Below are 18,570 nucleotides of genomic sequence, written 5' to 3'. Positions count from 1 at the left end.
CTAGGCTAGAATAGTCTAAAATGAGTAGGCATTTCGGTGAAATTAGATTTTATTTGCGTGATACTTATCGCTTAATCAAAAAAGTTATGTCATTTCTAGGATATAAATTCTATTATATTGTAAGGCTAAAGGAAAGTTTTATCAATAGTCCTTTAATACAACATTCAATATTATTTATTTTAAAGTTTTATATATAAAAACTTTTTTCATTTTAAAATCGGAGAATGTTATTCTATATCTTTAGTATTAAATGTGAATTTGAATGGCACATGTCTGTTAATCACTTAAATCAGTATTGAGGGCTCAGGGCCTGTAGACAACAGCGTCCTCGTCTATATCTTTAGGGTAATCTTCAACGATAGGTTTAGCGTCGTTTCCCCAGTGGCGCATCGGTATGGTTTTCCTGGAAGTACATTTTCTGATTAGTATAATAGCTTTAACGATTACCAGAGGGAGACTGTCGTCTGGAGAATCGTCTAGAATCCTCTGTTACATTTAACTCTGCAGTCAGGATGAGATATTACAAAGTACTCAGGAATGGTCACGCATAGGTCATGGGTTAAAATATACTTTAATATACTTTTTGTCTAGTCCAGATATAAAAAAAATGCTTCAGAAATAGAAATAAGGTAAGAAGTTGAGTTGATAAGTTCAATGACCGACATAAACTTCTGATATCTAAACATACGTACGCGTAAGAATGTAATTTTGGTTGTAATATTTAGGTTTATTAAAATATAGATTAATATTTGAGTTCTTTCTTTTTCCCTTATACACTGCAGCCCACGTTTTACCATTATATTTACACAGAGAAGAAGGAAGTTCACACTTTCTTTTTATAACCATAGAGTAATTGTATACTCTATGGTTATAAAAGAAAGTATGAAATAAAATGAAAAAAATAGAATAGAATAAAATAGAATAGAAAATCATTTATTCAAATAAACTTACATTGAAGCACTTTTGAATAGTCATTTCATTTTTTAATCTACCGCTCGTTCGGAAAGCTGTCTCATCACAAGAAGAACGAGCAAGAAACTTGTGTGTTGCTCTTTTAAATAATCCTTGTTACTTTACATTTTTAAGTTTAAGTGTGTGAATACAAACCACCAATTAGCACTAATTCAATTAAATACTCAAATAGAAAAAATATTGAATATATAATCAACTGGTTAAACAATTAATAAGAGGAAATCAGTCAAAGTGATTAGAGCAGACCAGTCCCTACAAGCAGCACCCGTTAACGAGTATGACGGATGAGCCAGCCATCATTGCGCTCGACCATATTTTAGGGAGCCCAATGACCCGGCCCACCACGCCGCCACAAGTCTGGACATTTTAGTGAGCATAACTACTCAAAACACTAGACTACGTCAAAGCTACTTACAATAATGTCACCACAAAATAAAATATTCCTTGCTTACTCTATATTTCTATAAAGTTAAACTCAACAGTAGTCTATGCCTCCTGTTTATCTATATGTCATTCTTTGTAATTGTACAAATGGGATTATAGTTTGACTCTTAAACTGAAAATAGTTGAAGTACTTTGTATATACGATTAAAGAAACAAATTTACCTTCCTGAACTATTCTCGAAACGGACATTTATATCAGGAATCTCCAATGTCGTCGTTATTGAATTCAATTTCTTCTTTTCATCAAAATCAGGTGCTCTATAAAAGTAGTCTTCAGTGGTTTTAATAGTAGACTTTACGGCGATGTCAATCGGTTCAAAATTGCGCATAACTATTTCAGAATTCCCGCTTCTTAACACAGTTGTCGAAAATCGAGGGTTCGGTGTGATAGAAATGCGAGTTAAAATATGTGTAGAATACGGCTTTTGATAGTCTATTGGTGTTGCTGGTATCTGTGAAAATATAGCGAGAACTGTAACAAAATTTTGTCACATACGTCTTTATGTAAAGGACGTATGTGACCAAATTGTAGTAGTTTATGCAAGTAAGTCCCTTGGCGGACTCTGATTTTCGTGTACGACCTTTTATGGGCCGGAAAAGTTACATTTCAGCTTTACCAAGTACGGCATCTGCTCGGCAGAAATATCTACGTGAATTGACCAATACCTTACCCAGATTAATAAGACTATGGATTACAAGGGTAGGATGTGAGAACTAGTACTCGTAATATGTAAGGACAGACTTATTCAAAAGAAACACCACTGTATGGCAAAAAATAGTATACTATAAGTTAACTCTTCTTAAGAGATATATTATTTATAAAACTATATTCTAATGTAGTGTAACTAAGAACGTTAGTAACGTAGTTAATTTACTAGGTCTAATAATGTTCTCTTTACTAACGAATACGTACTAGTCGCCCACTTCGACTTCGCACGCCCTAGTAAATAAAATAGACTGATGTAAAAAAAATTAACAAGTCAATTACGTTAATATATTGTTATATGTGGGGATATATGAGGATCCATTTTTTTTTCTTTTTAATGGGATCGTTCTTACAAACTCAAAAAAAAGAATTTGTCGATTTCGGCATACGTTCTAAAGTGATGGTTACAAATGCTTACGATGTAGATTAATGAAAGTATAAATAATAATAGTATAAATATGATACCTCTGACGCATGAGTAGACCATACGTTAGACTTGCTGGTGTATTTTGTGAGTTGCTCCGCGTATTTTCTGGCGTCCTGATCTTTCACCGACGCCATTTCAGAGAAAACATTAAAATCAGGGCTCGGAGACTGTTTTTCTTCATAGTCAGTTATTGTGGAGAATGCTACTATAATTGAAGAAATATGACTATATATATAAAGTTATTAGATTAGACTTTCGTTTTAACACATACATTATTAATTTACTTAATCGGATTTTAACACGAATATATTTATGGTAAATAAAATATTTACTTCACGACTAGTCTGTGTCAGTAGTTTAATTGATAATGGAATGGTACACCTGCATGCGCTAACGGTTTATGATGGCAGAGCACCAGTGGAAGATAATGACATGAACAGGAGGTAAGGTCAGTTAGCCTACCATGATAAATATCACCAGAAATTCAAGGCGATGGTTTCTTGGAGACACCGCGTTTAGGTCAATCTGACATAGTACATTGCTAACAATGGAGTCTTTAGTCCACATATGTAACATGTATATATTCCCCTTTCCCTCAGAAAGAGAGATTGTTAGTTCGTCGCTCGTTGTGGAGAAATCCTAACGATAGTGATAGTATGATTTGATAACATATCGATGTATTAAACATGTATTAAATTTACAGGTATTAAGCTAAACTAACAATTTTCTTCATCTCCAACTCTTAGGCTTTTGGGTGGTATATCCGGTGAATCGTGAAATTGACCGCGACGCATGTATACTGCGACATCGGATCCTGTACAAAAGATATTATATACTAGTTATTACCCGCGACTTCGTTTACACTCCTTATTTTAAATTAAGTAAGTGTATGTCGAATTGTGATTACGAACTTGTGAATGTGAGGAATTCCGCCATAGAGTAATTGTATCCATAGGCAATGCCCGCCGCGATTGCTAGAATGATGCCGCAACATACCGCGAATGCCAGGAAACATGCCAAGCAGAATGTTATTATCCTGTGTGCAAATAATGGTAATATTAAAAATAGAACAATACTGATTGCAGAAGCAGTCTGTTTTATTTTTCCCGCCCAAACAATAAGCGCTACAGATTCTTTATTATTATTGAATATTTTGAATCCAACATGGTTGGAGGGTTTACGACCAATGTGTGTTGCCAGTGATGACTTACGGAACAGAGAAGTGGTCGCTAACTATGGGCTCCATCAACAAGCTCAGAGTCACTCAGAGGGCAATGGAGAGGGCTATGCTCGGAGTTTCTCTGCGTGATCGAATCAGAAATGAGGAGATCCGCAGAAGAACCAGAGTGACCGACATAGCCCGAAGAATTGCGACTTTGAAGTGGCAATAGGCAGGGCACATAGCTCGTAGGACAGATGGCCGTTGGGGCAGTAAAGTCCTCGAGTGGCGACCACGGACCGGAAGACGCAGCGTGGGAAGGCCTCCAGCAAGGTGGACCGACGATCTGGTCAAGATCGCGGGAAGGCATTGGATGCGAGCAGCGCAGGACCGATCGTCGTGGAGATCTTTGGGGGAGGCCTATGTCCAGCAGTGGACGTCTTCCGGGCTGCGATGATGATGATGATGATGATGGTTGGAGGGAGGGGCATTATATTAATAATAAGTATGAATCTCTGCATAGAATATTAGGTCGACCATACGATACGCTCTACAAACCGTAGTAGTCTATGATCACAGATAACATAATATTACATACTATGATCAACCAACCTTTACTGGTGCACAGCAAACGGTCATCGTACACAGGCGGGTGCATGATACAATTATCAGTCAATAAAAACAAAAACAAAAGTAGTTTTATTTATTTGTTATTAATTAGTACCTAATTTGTAATCGATGTTTCCCTAACCTACAATTTATTTTGTATATTTACTTGTATTTTGAACACAATTTTAGGTTTTAACAATGTTCGAAATCACGACCACGTCAGTCGACGTTATAAACTGCTAACCCACGACATTTTTATATATTAAATGATATCATTATTTTTAAAATATCATTACTGACTACATCATAAATACGACATGTTTACCATAAAAAATATTATATGCCACTTAATAATTTTCTGCCATATTTTAGTTGAACACTTTATCGATTTTAAGTATTTCCTACAATGTACTGTTTATCATACTTATCTTCAATCTTTCACGAATATTTCTATAACTTCTCATATGTTGGGAATTAAATTAACGGAAGGAAACAGTAAGTATATTGATGAACTTACTCACCCTGAAGAAGACTGTCGGATCAACTTGAAATAATTGTCGTAAAGGACAAAAACATGCTATCACCAAATACATCATACTAAAATAATAATTAATCATCTTGTTTGCCATTTTAATTAAATTAAATAATAATGCGTATTTTACATATCCTTTGTCATTAGTTAGAATACAATGAATTTTATAATATTTTTACTATTTTGTTATATTATTTGAATCTGAAACAGTTTGGTCTAATTTTAATAGTATTTAAGTTAATAATTAATTATTAATTAATTTAATAATTTAAGTATTTTCTTAATTTTAATTATGTAGGTAAATACTTGTAAATATTAATACAGTACCTACATAAGTTCATCAAGGTTGTATTCAAAGAGTATTTCAGCAGGCTGGATTGAATGCTGTATTTCAAACGACATTAATAATATCTCAGTGCGATTGTAATCAACGCTTTATTACTATTAATTTCGAAGTAAGTACTATTAATTTTATATTATAGACGACATGATACTTTCGCTGTAAACTTACTTATTATTCTGAACAGGCTGGAGAGCACTTAGGGAACTAATTGAAGTTTAAATTCAACTGTTGTCGAGCCTCAGTTATAATTGAAAGGTACTAGCTACTCACAATAACTTGTATAATAAGTTTATGCGATGCAATTTTATAGTTTAATAATAATATATTTGATATCATTGTGGTGTAAGTATTCATTAATTCAACAGTCATTTCTCCTCCCAACGTTATCCGTTACATGGCGATCTAGCCTTTGTCAAAAATAAAAACGGATATAAAATTATTATACCGTTTTATATATCGAACTATAAACTGACACTTTAGTTTCACATTTCTGAGGATAAATAAATAAAATTGATGTATTTTGTTGAAGTTGTATTGTGGTCAATAGTTGGCGTCTATAAGTGGATACTCCCACGAAGTTGCAGGCAGTTTAGAAATAAAATCTAAACTTAGACAATAGACAAAAGCGCCACAGAAACTAGATCTAAATAAAAATATACCTACAATAACGGAATATGTCTAAACCTAAATATACTCGAATGGAACAGCTAAGAGTAATGTTGCCAACAATGATTGGGAGAGCCCACTTTAGTCAGATCACTAGAAATCACTAGAAATTTCATACATTTGAAACGCATGTTAATGAAACTACTAAATTATAAATTGAATAAAAGGACAACGCTTATTTAAAAAAGAACGTTTATAATAGGTAATGTTAAAAAAGTGTGCTAAAAATAAATCATTCTTTAGCTTCTGTAAATACATATACAAATACAATATAACTAGGTATATAAAATAAACATATTGATATACAAAAGTATAATATGTATATAATTGGTAAAAGGTAAAACACTCACAACATGATAACAGCGAAAATTTCATGAACAAATAATAGACAAAAAACTCTCTCTAAATATAAAATTTTATTATCTTCTATTAACAATGGCTTGATATAAATTTAACAATACAGTTTCAATAATAACCATACAAAACTCAAAATATTATCGGAAAAATTGAGTGATGTATCAAAATAGTTATAACTGATACTTTTAAAAATGGAGTAAGATATAGCCTCATAGTAAATATAATTTTCTACATGTTCTCGATTAATTTTATTACTATATTTCGCATTCAAATTCAAAATATCTTTGCGTGCGCAATATTTGCTTACCAATGAGGTGGATTTGTAAATCCACCAGTTTTAGTGGTAAAAAGACTAAGATAGTAACACTGACTAAGAATACTATACTTCAACAATTCAGACAGTGCGGCGACGGCGCTTGGGAACAAAACGAGGAAGTAACTTTTCTGAGTTGATTTAGAAGAGTTACTTTCTAAAAGCTAGCAGCGGCCGTCCATCTGCAACATTTGAATGTTATGTAATGTCCTTTACATTACATAACATTCAAATGATGCAAGTTAGACCGTGCCAGTGAATGCAAACTTTTAGCTATATAAATTAAAACGCTATTAAAAAATAGCGAATGGTGAAAATTTAGGGTTGTAAGTATTTTTTAATGCCACATTATAAAAAAAATAAAAAAGTTGTCCATTAATATAAAAAAAAATTTGGTTTGGATATCCCTTATCACTGAGGGTTATGAAAAATAGATAGTAGCCGATTCTCAGACCTACTGTACATGCATATCAAATTTCATAAATAGCGGTGGAGCCGTGTATGGTAACTAACAACCGACACGAGAATTTAATATTCAATGAAATTATTATAATCATTTTACTAGTTACAAACCTCGGCTTCGCCCGCATATATAACATAATAAACGCGAATAGCGTTATAAATATTCTATGTGTTAATTTATAAATATAAGATTTTAATTTCAATTAATTCCAATCAAATAAGAATTTATTGCAATTGCGTTAAATTATCGAGCTTTTTATCATGTGTGATTGCGTATATGTGGACAGAATAATTCAGAATATATAAATAATATTAACACAAGAAAGTAAAAATAACAAGTATATAAAAAAAGTAAGTTTGTATGATTACAGTGAGTGTGATCACGAGAAGATACTTGGAAAGCAAGATTCAGTTCCGCGGCGGAAGTGCTGCGACAGATGAATCGCTGAATGTAGCGCTGGCCTAATAAAGCTTGGAAATTATTCCGGTATAGAGTTCGCTGTCCTAAATTGACTAACGTTTCAGATTCAGCCTGTAATTCAATTTAAATGGCAATATCTTAGCTTTTATGATCAACATAAAATATTACCGAGCTCCAAAGGCGGTTAGAATTTTAATACATTTCTTTAAAGAAGTTGTTGATTTGAATAAGTCTAAAAGATCTGTCAAATATCAATCGGCAAGGAAGAATTAAGATCTCTGTGAAATGAATTTTGATAAATCACGTTGAAGAAACATTTTTAGATTTCAATAAGTTGTAGGTGTGGCGGTGAGTAATAATCCTAATGGATTGATCAACCAACGCACTCTGATGTAACTAATTTGAAATTTTAAGTGAACAAAAATGAAATTAATTTTGGTCCTCTTACTGTGCAGGAATCCACTAAGAAAGGATTTGATGGTATTACTAATCGACAAGGAGTAATAAGGTAAAGTAGTTAATGTTAAAAATATAACTGCAATTATTAAATATGTGTAAGTCATCGCCCTAACTTTAGTGGAGAGAGTTCTATTTTCATGAAAGTTTACATGAAAATGATTATTTATAGATAACTAAGTGTTACGCGTTATTTGAGCTGCTTTTATCTCGATAAAATATAATATTATATAAGATTTTGTTTTCGTGATACAATCTTGCTTCATGTTAAACTTAATTACGATCTGTTCAGCCGTTTTTACATAAAAAGTATCAAACAGTTATTGATACACTTTGCTATTTACACAAATTAGAACATAAATCTGACTAATATTATAAACGTGAAAGTTTATGAGTACGAATGGATTTGATTTGTTACCTACTCTTTTACGCAAAAATTACAGAACGGATTTTGAAATAATATAGTGCATACATCAGTATAACATACTGCCTATAATTTAAAAAGATATCATGTGAATCGGGCGAAGATAATAAATGTCAAGTAAGTGTAATGCAGATGAATAATAATAATAATAATTTATTTGCTCAAAAGAAATTTCGCGGATCAGCTAGTTTTTATTAAAATATTATTATTGTTTAAAATTTATTTTATTATTATTATAATTCTTTTTAAAAAATATTATATTGATGATAATTAATAAAAAATACTGATTTCGTTTTTCAATGTATTAAAATGAAAATATATAATACACTAGTATAAGTTAAATTCATAGTGTACGTCATAATCTAATTAAAACTATAATGAATTATCTGTGGCTTTGTGATTATAAACATAAAGTTTTAAAAACACCATAGAATGATTCGGTGAATTCTTAACATTCTTATAAATGAATTTAACGTTTAAAATTAAACTGAGCAAGGAATTTCCAACATTTCGAGTTTGATTATGGCTACTAATTTTACTTACAGATTGAACAGATAGAATGTCGGCGAGAATAAACTTTCTATTTTCGAAAAGACTTTCCCGGTGCCATATCTTATTATTAAAGATACCAAGTCCGAAAATACTTCTTACATATGGCAACAAATAATCATAAACAATATAATACATATTCCTAGCTGTTTTGTACTTAGTACCTACCATGTAATATTATATTATCTGTGGTACCTACTAAAATTAGTGTTATATGTTAATGGGTACTATATATATATATAATATGTAGGGTCCGGTCTACTCTGGTTATAGGGTTTGTTTTATTTTGTTATCTAGTAGGTTTCTTGAATTTACATTATAAAAGAATCATTTTTATACATATAAAATTATTATTGAAGATTTATGGAAATAAACATTAATTTTTCTGTTCAAAATCTACAGTATTTACACTGAAGTGTTTATCTGAAATAGTATTAGAATTAATTAAATAAACCATCATGTACATGAAAACTTACTAAGCGCCTATAGTATAAATATAAAGGTCGTAAGTACTTATAGTAATATATAAATCGACATATTAGAACTTATATAGTAAGTAATAGACTAATAGAGTATTAAAATAGACATATCTAATGTATGTTGTTTTAACTAAAACTCGGTTTTTTGTGTTCAGTTTTTTTTAAACCATGTTTCCATTTAAAAAGGTTTGGATCGATTTCTACGAAACTATTATATTTATGTATGTTAGGTTACAGAAAAAGTTTTAAACTGAACATCGTATATGAAATTAAAACACTCAGTGAATTCCGGTTAAAACCGGACCGGAGAACAGAGCGGATGTGGATTAAATGAATAATTGAGAGTGATCTCTGACCTTTACTAAATATAAATTGTACTTATAGTGAGACAGTAATATCAATAACATTTTGTTGAAAGTTTCCTAATTTCCGTTACCTACTAAGTTTCTAAAGTACATAAACTTTGTTTGAAATGGCACGTTCTGATTATTTTATTGTTTCAGCATATATATTATTTCTCTTGGAATCAATGTTATAAACGAAACTTTGTGCTGTCTTTCCAAGAAACTTGATTTCTTTAATATTAAAAAATGTGTTATGGCTTAGTAACTTGCAATCCTAACTTAAAGGAGTCTCGAGTTGAACCTTTCCAAGAGAACTTGGGAAATAAAAACTTTGTGTATAAATTTGTATTTCCGACTGTCTGTCCAGTGAAGGAAAAAACGATATCAAAACAAAACATTATCCGATAGATGGTGGTAGGCTCGCCTCCTGTCACATTGGGTTCAAAATAACCGTAATGAAAAGTAGGCGACACGCCTGTGTTGAGTTCACCACAACATCGACATTGATAATACCTCTGACTACCCTTTCTGAGATAATAGTCATGAAGGTGTGTAATATTAAGAAATAGAATTCAAGTTCTAAACTTTAACTACTAGTTAACTATGGTTGACTGGTAAAAAATACCATTTGGTGTTAAGCCCGCCAAATGTGCTATTACGTATTATATTACGTGTATTAAAGTTATATAAAGATATAAATACAATATACTTCAAACCTTTGTATCAAATCCAATGTCCACGCGAAACAACTGCATATATAGCACATAACAGTCTCAGTGAAATGTTAGCAATAAAACAATTGTTTATCTGGCTCGCCTCATACTCAATTTTTCAGGCGCTTGAAATATATCTGAAAACATTGATATATCTTATAACTGTGGTTTATCCAACATCAGCTTATAGTAGATTTGATAGAATATTGTAGTTATTTATTGACACCAATTTTTTTTATTTCCTTAACACATAGGTATATGGACAAATTTATTTAAAAAAAAGCTGTGAAATTTATAGTCTGTGTGTTATTCTGATGTATTTTAAAGATTCATAAAATCCATTCAATATTCACAGTAACAAATATCCATGGACACTTTAAAAATTCTGTCATTAGGTATATTGTTAGTAAGATTGTGATACAGTATACAGTCAGTGTTACAGAAAAGAGAAGTATAATAATAATAGTAGTATACGCCACAAAGTGTAAAAAACCAGCAAAAGTTGTGAAAATGAGACAAAAATAATAAAGTTCAGCATTACATCAGCATTCGTATTTACAATAATGTTTTATTTATATATAACAATTAGTTATAAATAACACATATTCATACAATAAATAAATTTATACTAAACTAGTGGTCTGCCTTGGCTTTCAGTGTTCATAACTTTGTGAGTTTTGAATATAATATGCAGCTTATGTGGCCACTCAGAAATAATGTACTTGCCTTTCAGACAGTGAAGGAATTTCTCAAATCGGTACAGTAGTGGCGAAGTCTACTTTCGTATATTATTACACACACATAACACAAGTTGACAAATATCACTATATTCTGTTTTTAGTATAATTTTTATATACTTTAGATATATATATATATATATATATTTATATAATATAACATTTGTTTTTTAGACTAAAGTTTAAATTACATATGTGGAAAAGTGAAGACCATTCCACAATTTGTTGGAAACACGAATGTTTCCGCTATTTGAGTTAAGTGAATAATATCTATACAACATTAACCGTACAAATTGCGTTGCGTTGACATTTTAATTTGTTAAGTCCCTCACACATTATGATATTTATAGGCGACAGTATTTCTATGTCTTAGTCACGAACGGCACCTTTGTAAGTTGTGTTTCAGTTGTAGGGTGCGATTAGGAAATGAAATTACAGGATACGAAGCATGAAATCTTAGTCGTCTAGTTTGGAACGTATGGTATCACAGGTGTAGCATTATAACGTGATATGAGTAGTACTGTTAACATATATACTGTAAGATCTCTCAGCTTGTTTGCCAATTCAATTGACGGCTTCGACGGTCTAGCGTTTTAGCATACCGCTTTACTTCCAGTGGTTGCGGGTTCGATTCCTAGCATGTCACAAATTTATCTGAATGTCTGAGTGTTTTCTATGTATATCATGTATGTATTTACAAAAAATATGTAAGTATATTTATCAGCTGTTTAGTACTGAAATAACACAAGGTCTGATTAACATGGGACTAGATGGCGCTGTGTGAATTGTCGAGGGACAGTATTATTATTATTAATTATACAAAAAAAATCTGCTCGGCGGCTGGAATTAAGTTACTACTTTGTATAAAGTATATATCGGTCGTATTGATGAGCATCGTAATGTACGATATGACTTAAAGGCACTAATTCATTTCTTTGCGGCTCTCCCTGTTTGTTTCGGACATAATTTGAATAAATGATGCGTGGAGACCGTGACCATTGTAGTTTTGCATGGAGACTCATTTCGTATGCGTTCTGATGGAGGACACACCGAAACAAACCAGTACCTATGTAATTTTGATTGTTTCAGAGGATATGAGTAAATACCAACCCATTATACGCGATGTACAAGGATTACGGTTCTATGAACATTTTTTTATCACCATAATACAAAAAATCTTATTAATAAAATTACTAATACAAGATAGAAGTGTCAAATTGCATCTAGTAATTAGCTCCGTCGATTCACATGGAATTTTTGCGAATTTAAGTAATATATAAGCATTAGCAGATAATATTTACCAATACATACTCTATTATCAAATTAAATTATTATAAATTTACTGTTTTATGATGTCCGTATAATAATAAACAATATGACACAAATTTTAGAGGGTCCGTACGCGTGGAATATTTTTTTTTTACTAAAATAAAAATAAATTTAAAATAAAAGTAATATAAGTAACTCTCTATAATATTAGCTATCTTGGAGTGAAAGTCTCACCATTATCAAAGAACAATAAGTCGCGCCGTTTCAGAGATTAGCAAGAATAAACAGGAAGACGGCCAAAAACATTTTTAAATTAAGTTTTGGATCTAAGTTCCGTATATAGTTTCACACGCATTTAGTGAAAAGTTGTTAATTTGAAAATACACAGAGACACTTAAAATTTTATATATATCTACACCAATTTGAGTATAATAACAGTATGTGTAAATAAAGAGCTTACAATTATAATTTGAATACAGTATTGAGTCATAAATAGCTGTAATGTAAAAGAACTATTATAGAATATACGTATTTCACTTCGAAACAACATTAACTCTATTCGTGAATACCTGAGGAAATTAAACGCTGAATGACTGACAGAAATAGGTCATCAATTCATCATTGCATTGGTATATTTTACTAAATTGATGGATTTTGAATTTTATTATAGGATACCTAATTGCTATTTTAGTTTTAAATTAGAAGTTGATATCCATTGTCGATATATGATGTTAATAGTAATTTATAAATACTTTTACCAATATTAATTACTTGCTCGCGGCTTCACTCGCGTTAATTTATCCCTTTAGGGGTGGACTTTATCAAAATCCTTTCTTAGGGGATGCCTACGTCATAGTAGCTTTATGCATGCAAAATCTCAGCCCGATCGGTTTAAAATTGACAAAGTTTAATATAACGTTTCATCCCCTATTTTATCCCCTTGGGGGTAGAATTAATCAAAATCCTTTCTTAGCGGATGCCTACGTCATAACATCTACCGGCATGTCAAATTACAGCCCGAGCCGTCCAGTGGTTTGGGCTGTGCGTTGATAGATCACTATGTCAGTCACCTTTGAGTTATATATATTTAGATTCTGTATTGCATTGTTCTAGGATAGAATATATTACCTCAGTGGAACATTTAAAATAGCATTTTTATTAAAGAAGTAACATGGGACTGAAATATATTCAGATCACGCTAAATTTTATAGCACCTGCAAACAGCAAGTGGGAATAACAAGACGGGCCCTAGAGATATAATCCATTTAACATTTAAAACTACAATTTTTATCGAGTTCTTTTATTTTTAGATGTAGAAATAAATGCATTTTACAGATGCATAAAATACATTTATTGTTTTAAAATAAAGGTTATATATATTATTTACATAGTGTTTAGGTGCCTACTGGATAGTTTGATTTGGTTTTTTCTCTCACTTCACTGATTTAGTCTTTTTATTTTGAAGGCTGCCTCTCTAAAATATTTCATTAAAACAGAAATAATTTATCTACTCTATTGATTCGATTTCAGATTAGGAAAATAAGCAATTAATTAATAATAAATTAAAAACTATGCAGATACTTTTTACTTCTAGAAACAAAATAATATTCACTGTCACGGGGGGTTACTTTAAACTCAAAAATTCAAATAAAAAAGTTGTCACTTACGCCTGACAAATTGAATACTTAGAAAATGTGTTAAATATGTTATTGTTCAATTATTTCTATTCAAATTTATATACTTAATCTTGTTTTGTTAATGAGTATTAATAATTCGTATCGAACATGGTAATATATGCGTCCAGGTACATACTATTGACTACTTTCCTGATTTTGTTACATACATACATATTTAAAGAAATAAGTGGTTTACTACTTACCACGTGCCAATTGCAAATTAAATATTATAAAACCACCTACAAAACATTCACTCAAAACTGTCTCTCTAAGAATTAGAAGTAATAAATGTCACACATATTTTTTATAATTTATTTTATTAAGACTTTGGCTATTGGCCGTTCTCAATTCAATAATAATGAAATGAATGCATCTATTTTTTTTAATTTTATTCTAATTCTCTAATTTTGTTTACTTGAGTAGATTGGTAAATAATCTGACGGTCCATTTGATGTAAAATGGTAACCATTGCCTATATGCAAGTATATAAGCGGTAAGAAGATTACAAACAGATTGTGACTCACATAAGTAGCGGTAAGCATAAGGTTCCTAATGATGTATGTGTTTGTTCTTAGAATGCACAATGCATTGTTTCTGAAGATTATCCTCTACAGAGCTTTAAGAAATATTAGTTTTCTTTTTCAAGAGTCGGATAGTTTAAGTTTAATGGCCATGTGGTACATACCGTAACTAATCACATATTTTTATTAAAAATAGCAAAAAATTCTAATGTAATAACTTAATTATGTACTAATTGTCCTGTGGCATTAACTACTCGCAATCATGTTAGATTTCGTTTTTGGGAGAATTTATGGATTATTAATTCTCTTTGTATTTTTACCATAGAGTATTTTATGAGATTGTTGAGTCATTTATTGTTAGGCGACCAATTGCCAAAAAAATTGAAACGAAATAATACCTACTTACTATATACCTGAAACAATTTTGAACCCTAGCCAATTTGAATATTTTAAAATACACAATACTTCTATAAATATTATGTCCATCTTTTGGAATATATAAGTTATTTTATAAATTTGACAATAAGTGCAGTGAGGTTAATAAACTCAATACAAAGCTTGCATTCTTAAAAACTAAAAATGTATATTTTTTTATAGCCATACCCGTTTAAATATTTCGTTTTAATACAAATAAAAACTTCAGCATTGAAAAAACGTCAGTGGCGATGCTTTCAGTACAGTATTCAGTCAGTTACTTTCAGTGTCTACGGGCGGTCGTCCGCCCGCCCCACACGGCGCCGCGCAACTCCGAACATGTGATTCGAAATTCAAATTTGAAAGTTTGTGAGAAAAGACGACTTGTGACTTAGATTATGGACTTGTGAGTTATTCTTTCTCAGTGAGTTTTTTCATGCTTGCGGTGACAAATCGGATTAAATTCTTACAGGTAATTTGAAGTATTAAGTTTTGACGGTGTCAGCTGTGGAGTTGCCCACAGCATTGGGAACTTAGGTAAATAGCGTGAATTATACATTAGCTCGCACAAATTGAAACAGCTCGCCAGTTTCTTTGTGCTAAACGGCCTCTAAGGGCAGGCCCTAAATTTAAGGTCAGTGAAGTTTAAGTTAAAATGTTAGATAAAGGCGCATGAGGGATTAAAGTTAGGAAATGTTATCAAACGCTGGATTTTTAATTATTTAAATAGTTGCATAGTTGAGATACTAATTAGAAGTCAGTTTTATAGAAGTTCTTATGAAGTTTATCTCGTTTCAAAACTTTCTATTTTTCCGCTATATGAAAAATATTAATATTTTATATAATTAATACAGAAACATTATTTCTAATAACCATTATACTTTATTTTTTATAAATATTGCCATAACAAATAAAACTAGTTTAAATGAAATCAGAGGCAAATTTTATTACACTATATTAGTGTATGTATATATTATATAAATAATTAATAATAAAATTAAATGTCTTCTAAATAACATAAAAAAATACTGTTTAAAATGATTGAAAAAGAATGGAATATTTTCTTTCTTTTTTTTTATCATTAAGATAACAAAAATATATAATTATTAATAATTAAAAATCACTATGAAAATTTTCATTCAGTGCCATTGTTATTTTAATTGGAGGTACCATAAAATTTTGATTATTTTAGTGATATAGAAAAACATAGAAAACAGGACCATAGTTGTCACACAACAACTTATGACTTGGTGGTCATTACAATTTGGTGTATTGTACCTTCCTGTGGTGGCAGTGATAAAATTGAGATATAGTTACCAGGGTAGACTTTGTAAAACGTTGTCTGCATAGCTATTAGCTATACCTCAGTCTTACCTATTTCAGCTTGGTTTGTGAACTGTGCCTAGGCATAAGGTAGTAAAATTATAGGATAATAGCGACCCGTCTCGGCTTTGCACGTATGCATTACAAAACTTTGAATTCCTCATATCGTTCTATATTATAATACACATGTATTATACATGTAAACCTTCCTCTTGAATCATTACATCTATTGCTGAAAACTGCATTAAAATCCGTTGCGTAATTTAAAATATACAAGCGAACAGATAGCGGCGGCGACTTATAGTATAAAACAATTACAATTACATAAAAAAATCCATGTATAAAGACTTACATTGACTGACTGATAAATCTAAAATAATAATTGTTGGATTAAGTAAAACAATTTTGTACATTGATACCATGTATTATGTTATAATATAATACAAGCGAAGCGCTGACTTGAGATTTGCCGAAAATCCCATAAGAACGCAGATAATGGACTCCAAGCAGATAAAATCGTCAGAATTAGGTAGTTAATCTATAAAAATATCGTACACAATGGCAGTATTACAGACTTTTAGCACAAAAGTACCCGACCGATGGATACAAGCGTTGAGATTATTAGAGCTTACAATTGTTAGTGAGAGCTTTGGGACTACACGAGTATCACTTTTGAGTGTTCAATTGTTGTATTGAAATTCGATGAAATTTGGATTAATTTCTTGTGATCTTCTGGTAACAAAAAAAATGTATATTGTACCTAATGGAAATTTTAAATTGCTTCTTTATTTAAAATATTATCATATCTCTTTTATTTTCTTTATTTCCGCGTTTTCACTTTGAAAGCTATGTTTCAGTTTGAAGTTACATAGACGGGGCCGTAAATTTAGTTTTCAGAAATAGCAATATATTCACGAAATCATGGGTGTCACAAGACAACATTAATTTAATGGGAATGGAATAACATGGAATATAATTGGAATGAAAAAAACATTATTTTAATTGAAATTAATTGGAATGGTAAAAAATCAGACGGCCTACACCGTCTGATTTTCTACCATTCCAATTAATTAAAAAAACATTCCTTCCATTGTCCTTGTTTTTTACAGCCAGTACAACATTTAAAAGCGTTAATGTCCAATAATCCATAAACAATAAACTCATCCCTTTTATATCACGTAAAATAAACATAAAATATTAACTGTCATGTTACATCGTTCCTTGAGTTCTATACCTGTAGATTATGAGATCATAATTAAATTTGTATCGACAAACAAAAGTGCGTGATACGCGCTTCGGATGTCGTATGAAATTCCGTTTGGGCCTGCTTGCCAAACATTAATTATAAGGCTTCCGCGCATTAAATATATTTAACATACACAAATAGCCATTTAGGGTTTGCGCACACATTTAGTCGAAGTATGAAATCAAATTCATATTTAATAATATTTTCTTAACGTAGGCAAATAATCAATTAGATACGGTTGCTACTGAGCTTTTTGTTTTTATTACAAAATCGTTTTATTGAAACAGAAACGATATTTTTTTTAAGTATGATGAATTGTACAACTAACAATAAAATAAAATTCCTTCAATTTTTCTAAGTTCGATCATTTCAATATTTATTTTAAAATATTTCATACTAGTTTCAAGAATCCATACTAATTACAAATGTGTCTATTAGTTTCTTTGTCACCGTTTTACAATTAAACAGCTTAACGGATCTTAATATTTTAGACAGGTAAAGTCATATATATATATATATATATATATTGTAATCACGCAGACGGTCATAGAATATTGTTAATCTAAAGAAAATAGACATAACTTATCTCTATTTTCTAGGTGGTATAAAAATATTTTCTTGTTTAACAATAGATGTTGACTTTATCAAGCTGTCAATAAAAAACAAGAAACATGCTGCTCGCTACAGTTAACAAGATTTTATAGCAAGGTATATAGTTTTCTGTTAGTTAGAATAAAAATAAAGGCAAAATGCATGCGTAGCATGTCGTTAATGGTTATAAAGTTGTAAAAATATTTGCAATATGTAACATTTATATACTAATAGAGTTCTAATAATTGAACACTATTGCCTAAACTTACCGTCGTTCTATGTGTATTATGGAAATAAATAAAAATACTTTACACGTTTCAAAATGTATTTAAATAAATAACCTTGGACAAATAACACAGTGCCATCTAGTCCCACGGTAAGCAGAGCTTGTGTTATGGATACTAGACGACTTATATA

General features: G+C 30.9%; 2 protein-coding genes across 2 annotated transcripts in view; one reads left to right on the top strand and one right to left on the bottom strand.

Moving 5' to 3' along the window:
• Positions 1–223: 223 nt before the first annotated feature.
• Positions 224–10,508, bottom strand: LOC131846841 (uncharacterized). Its single transcript, XM_059196260.1, has 6 exons — positions 10,380–10,508; positions 3,461–3,585; positions 3,271–3,363; positions 2,588–2,754; positions 1,579–1,868; positions 224–403 (listed from the first exon to the last, which is right to left on the bottom strand). The coding sequence occupies exons 1-6, from the start codon at positions 10,427–10,429 to the stop codon at positions 304–306; spliced, it is 825 nt and encodes a 274-aa protein (XP_059052243.1). The 5' UTR covers positions 10,430–10,508; the 3' UTR covers positions 224–303.
• A 4,870-nt stretch (positions 10,509–15,378) lies between these two features.
• LOC131846737 (beta-3 adrenergic receptor-like) overlaps positions 15,379–18,570 on the top strand; it is an 83,559-nt gene continuing 80,367 nt past the window's right edge. Inside the window, exon 1 of the mRNA XM_059196120.1 lies at positions 15,379–15,465. The gene's annotated coding sequence lies outside the window, so the exon portion shown is untranslated. The remainder of the gene's footprint in view (positions 15,466–18,570) is intronic.

The sequence above is a fragment of the Achroia grisella genome, unplaced genomic scaffold, assembly GCF_030625045.1.
Source record: "Achroia grisella isolate CSIRO2021 unplaced genomic scaffold, CSIRO_AGI_Agris_v1 utg512, whole genome shotgun sequence".
Classification (NCBI taxonomy): Eukaryota; Metazoa; Arthropoda; class Insecta; order Lepidoptera; family Pyralidae; genus Achroia; species Achroia grisella.
This window is presented reverse-complemented; position numbering and strand designations above follow the sequence as displayed.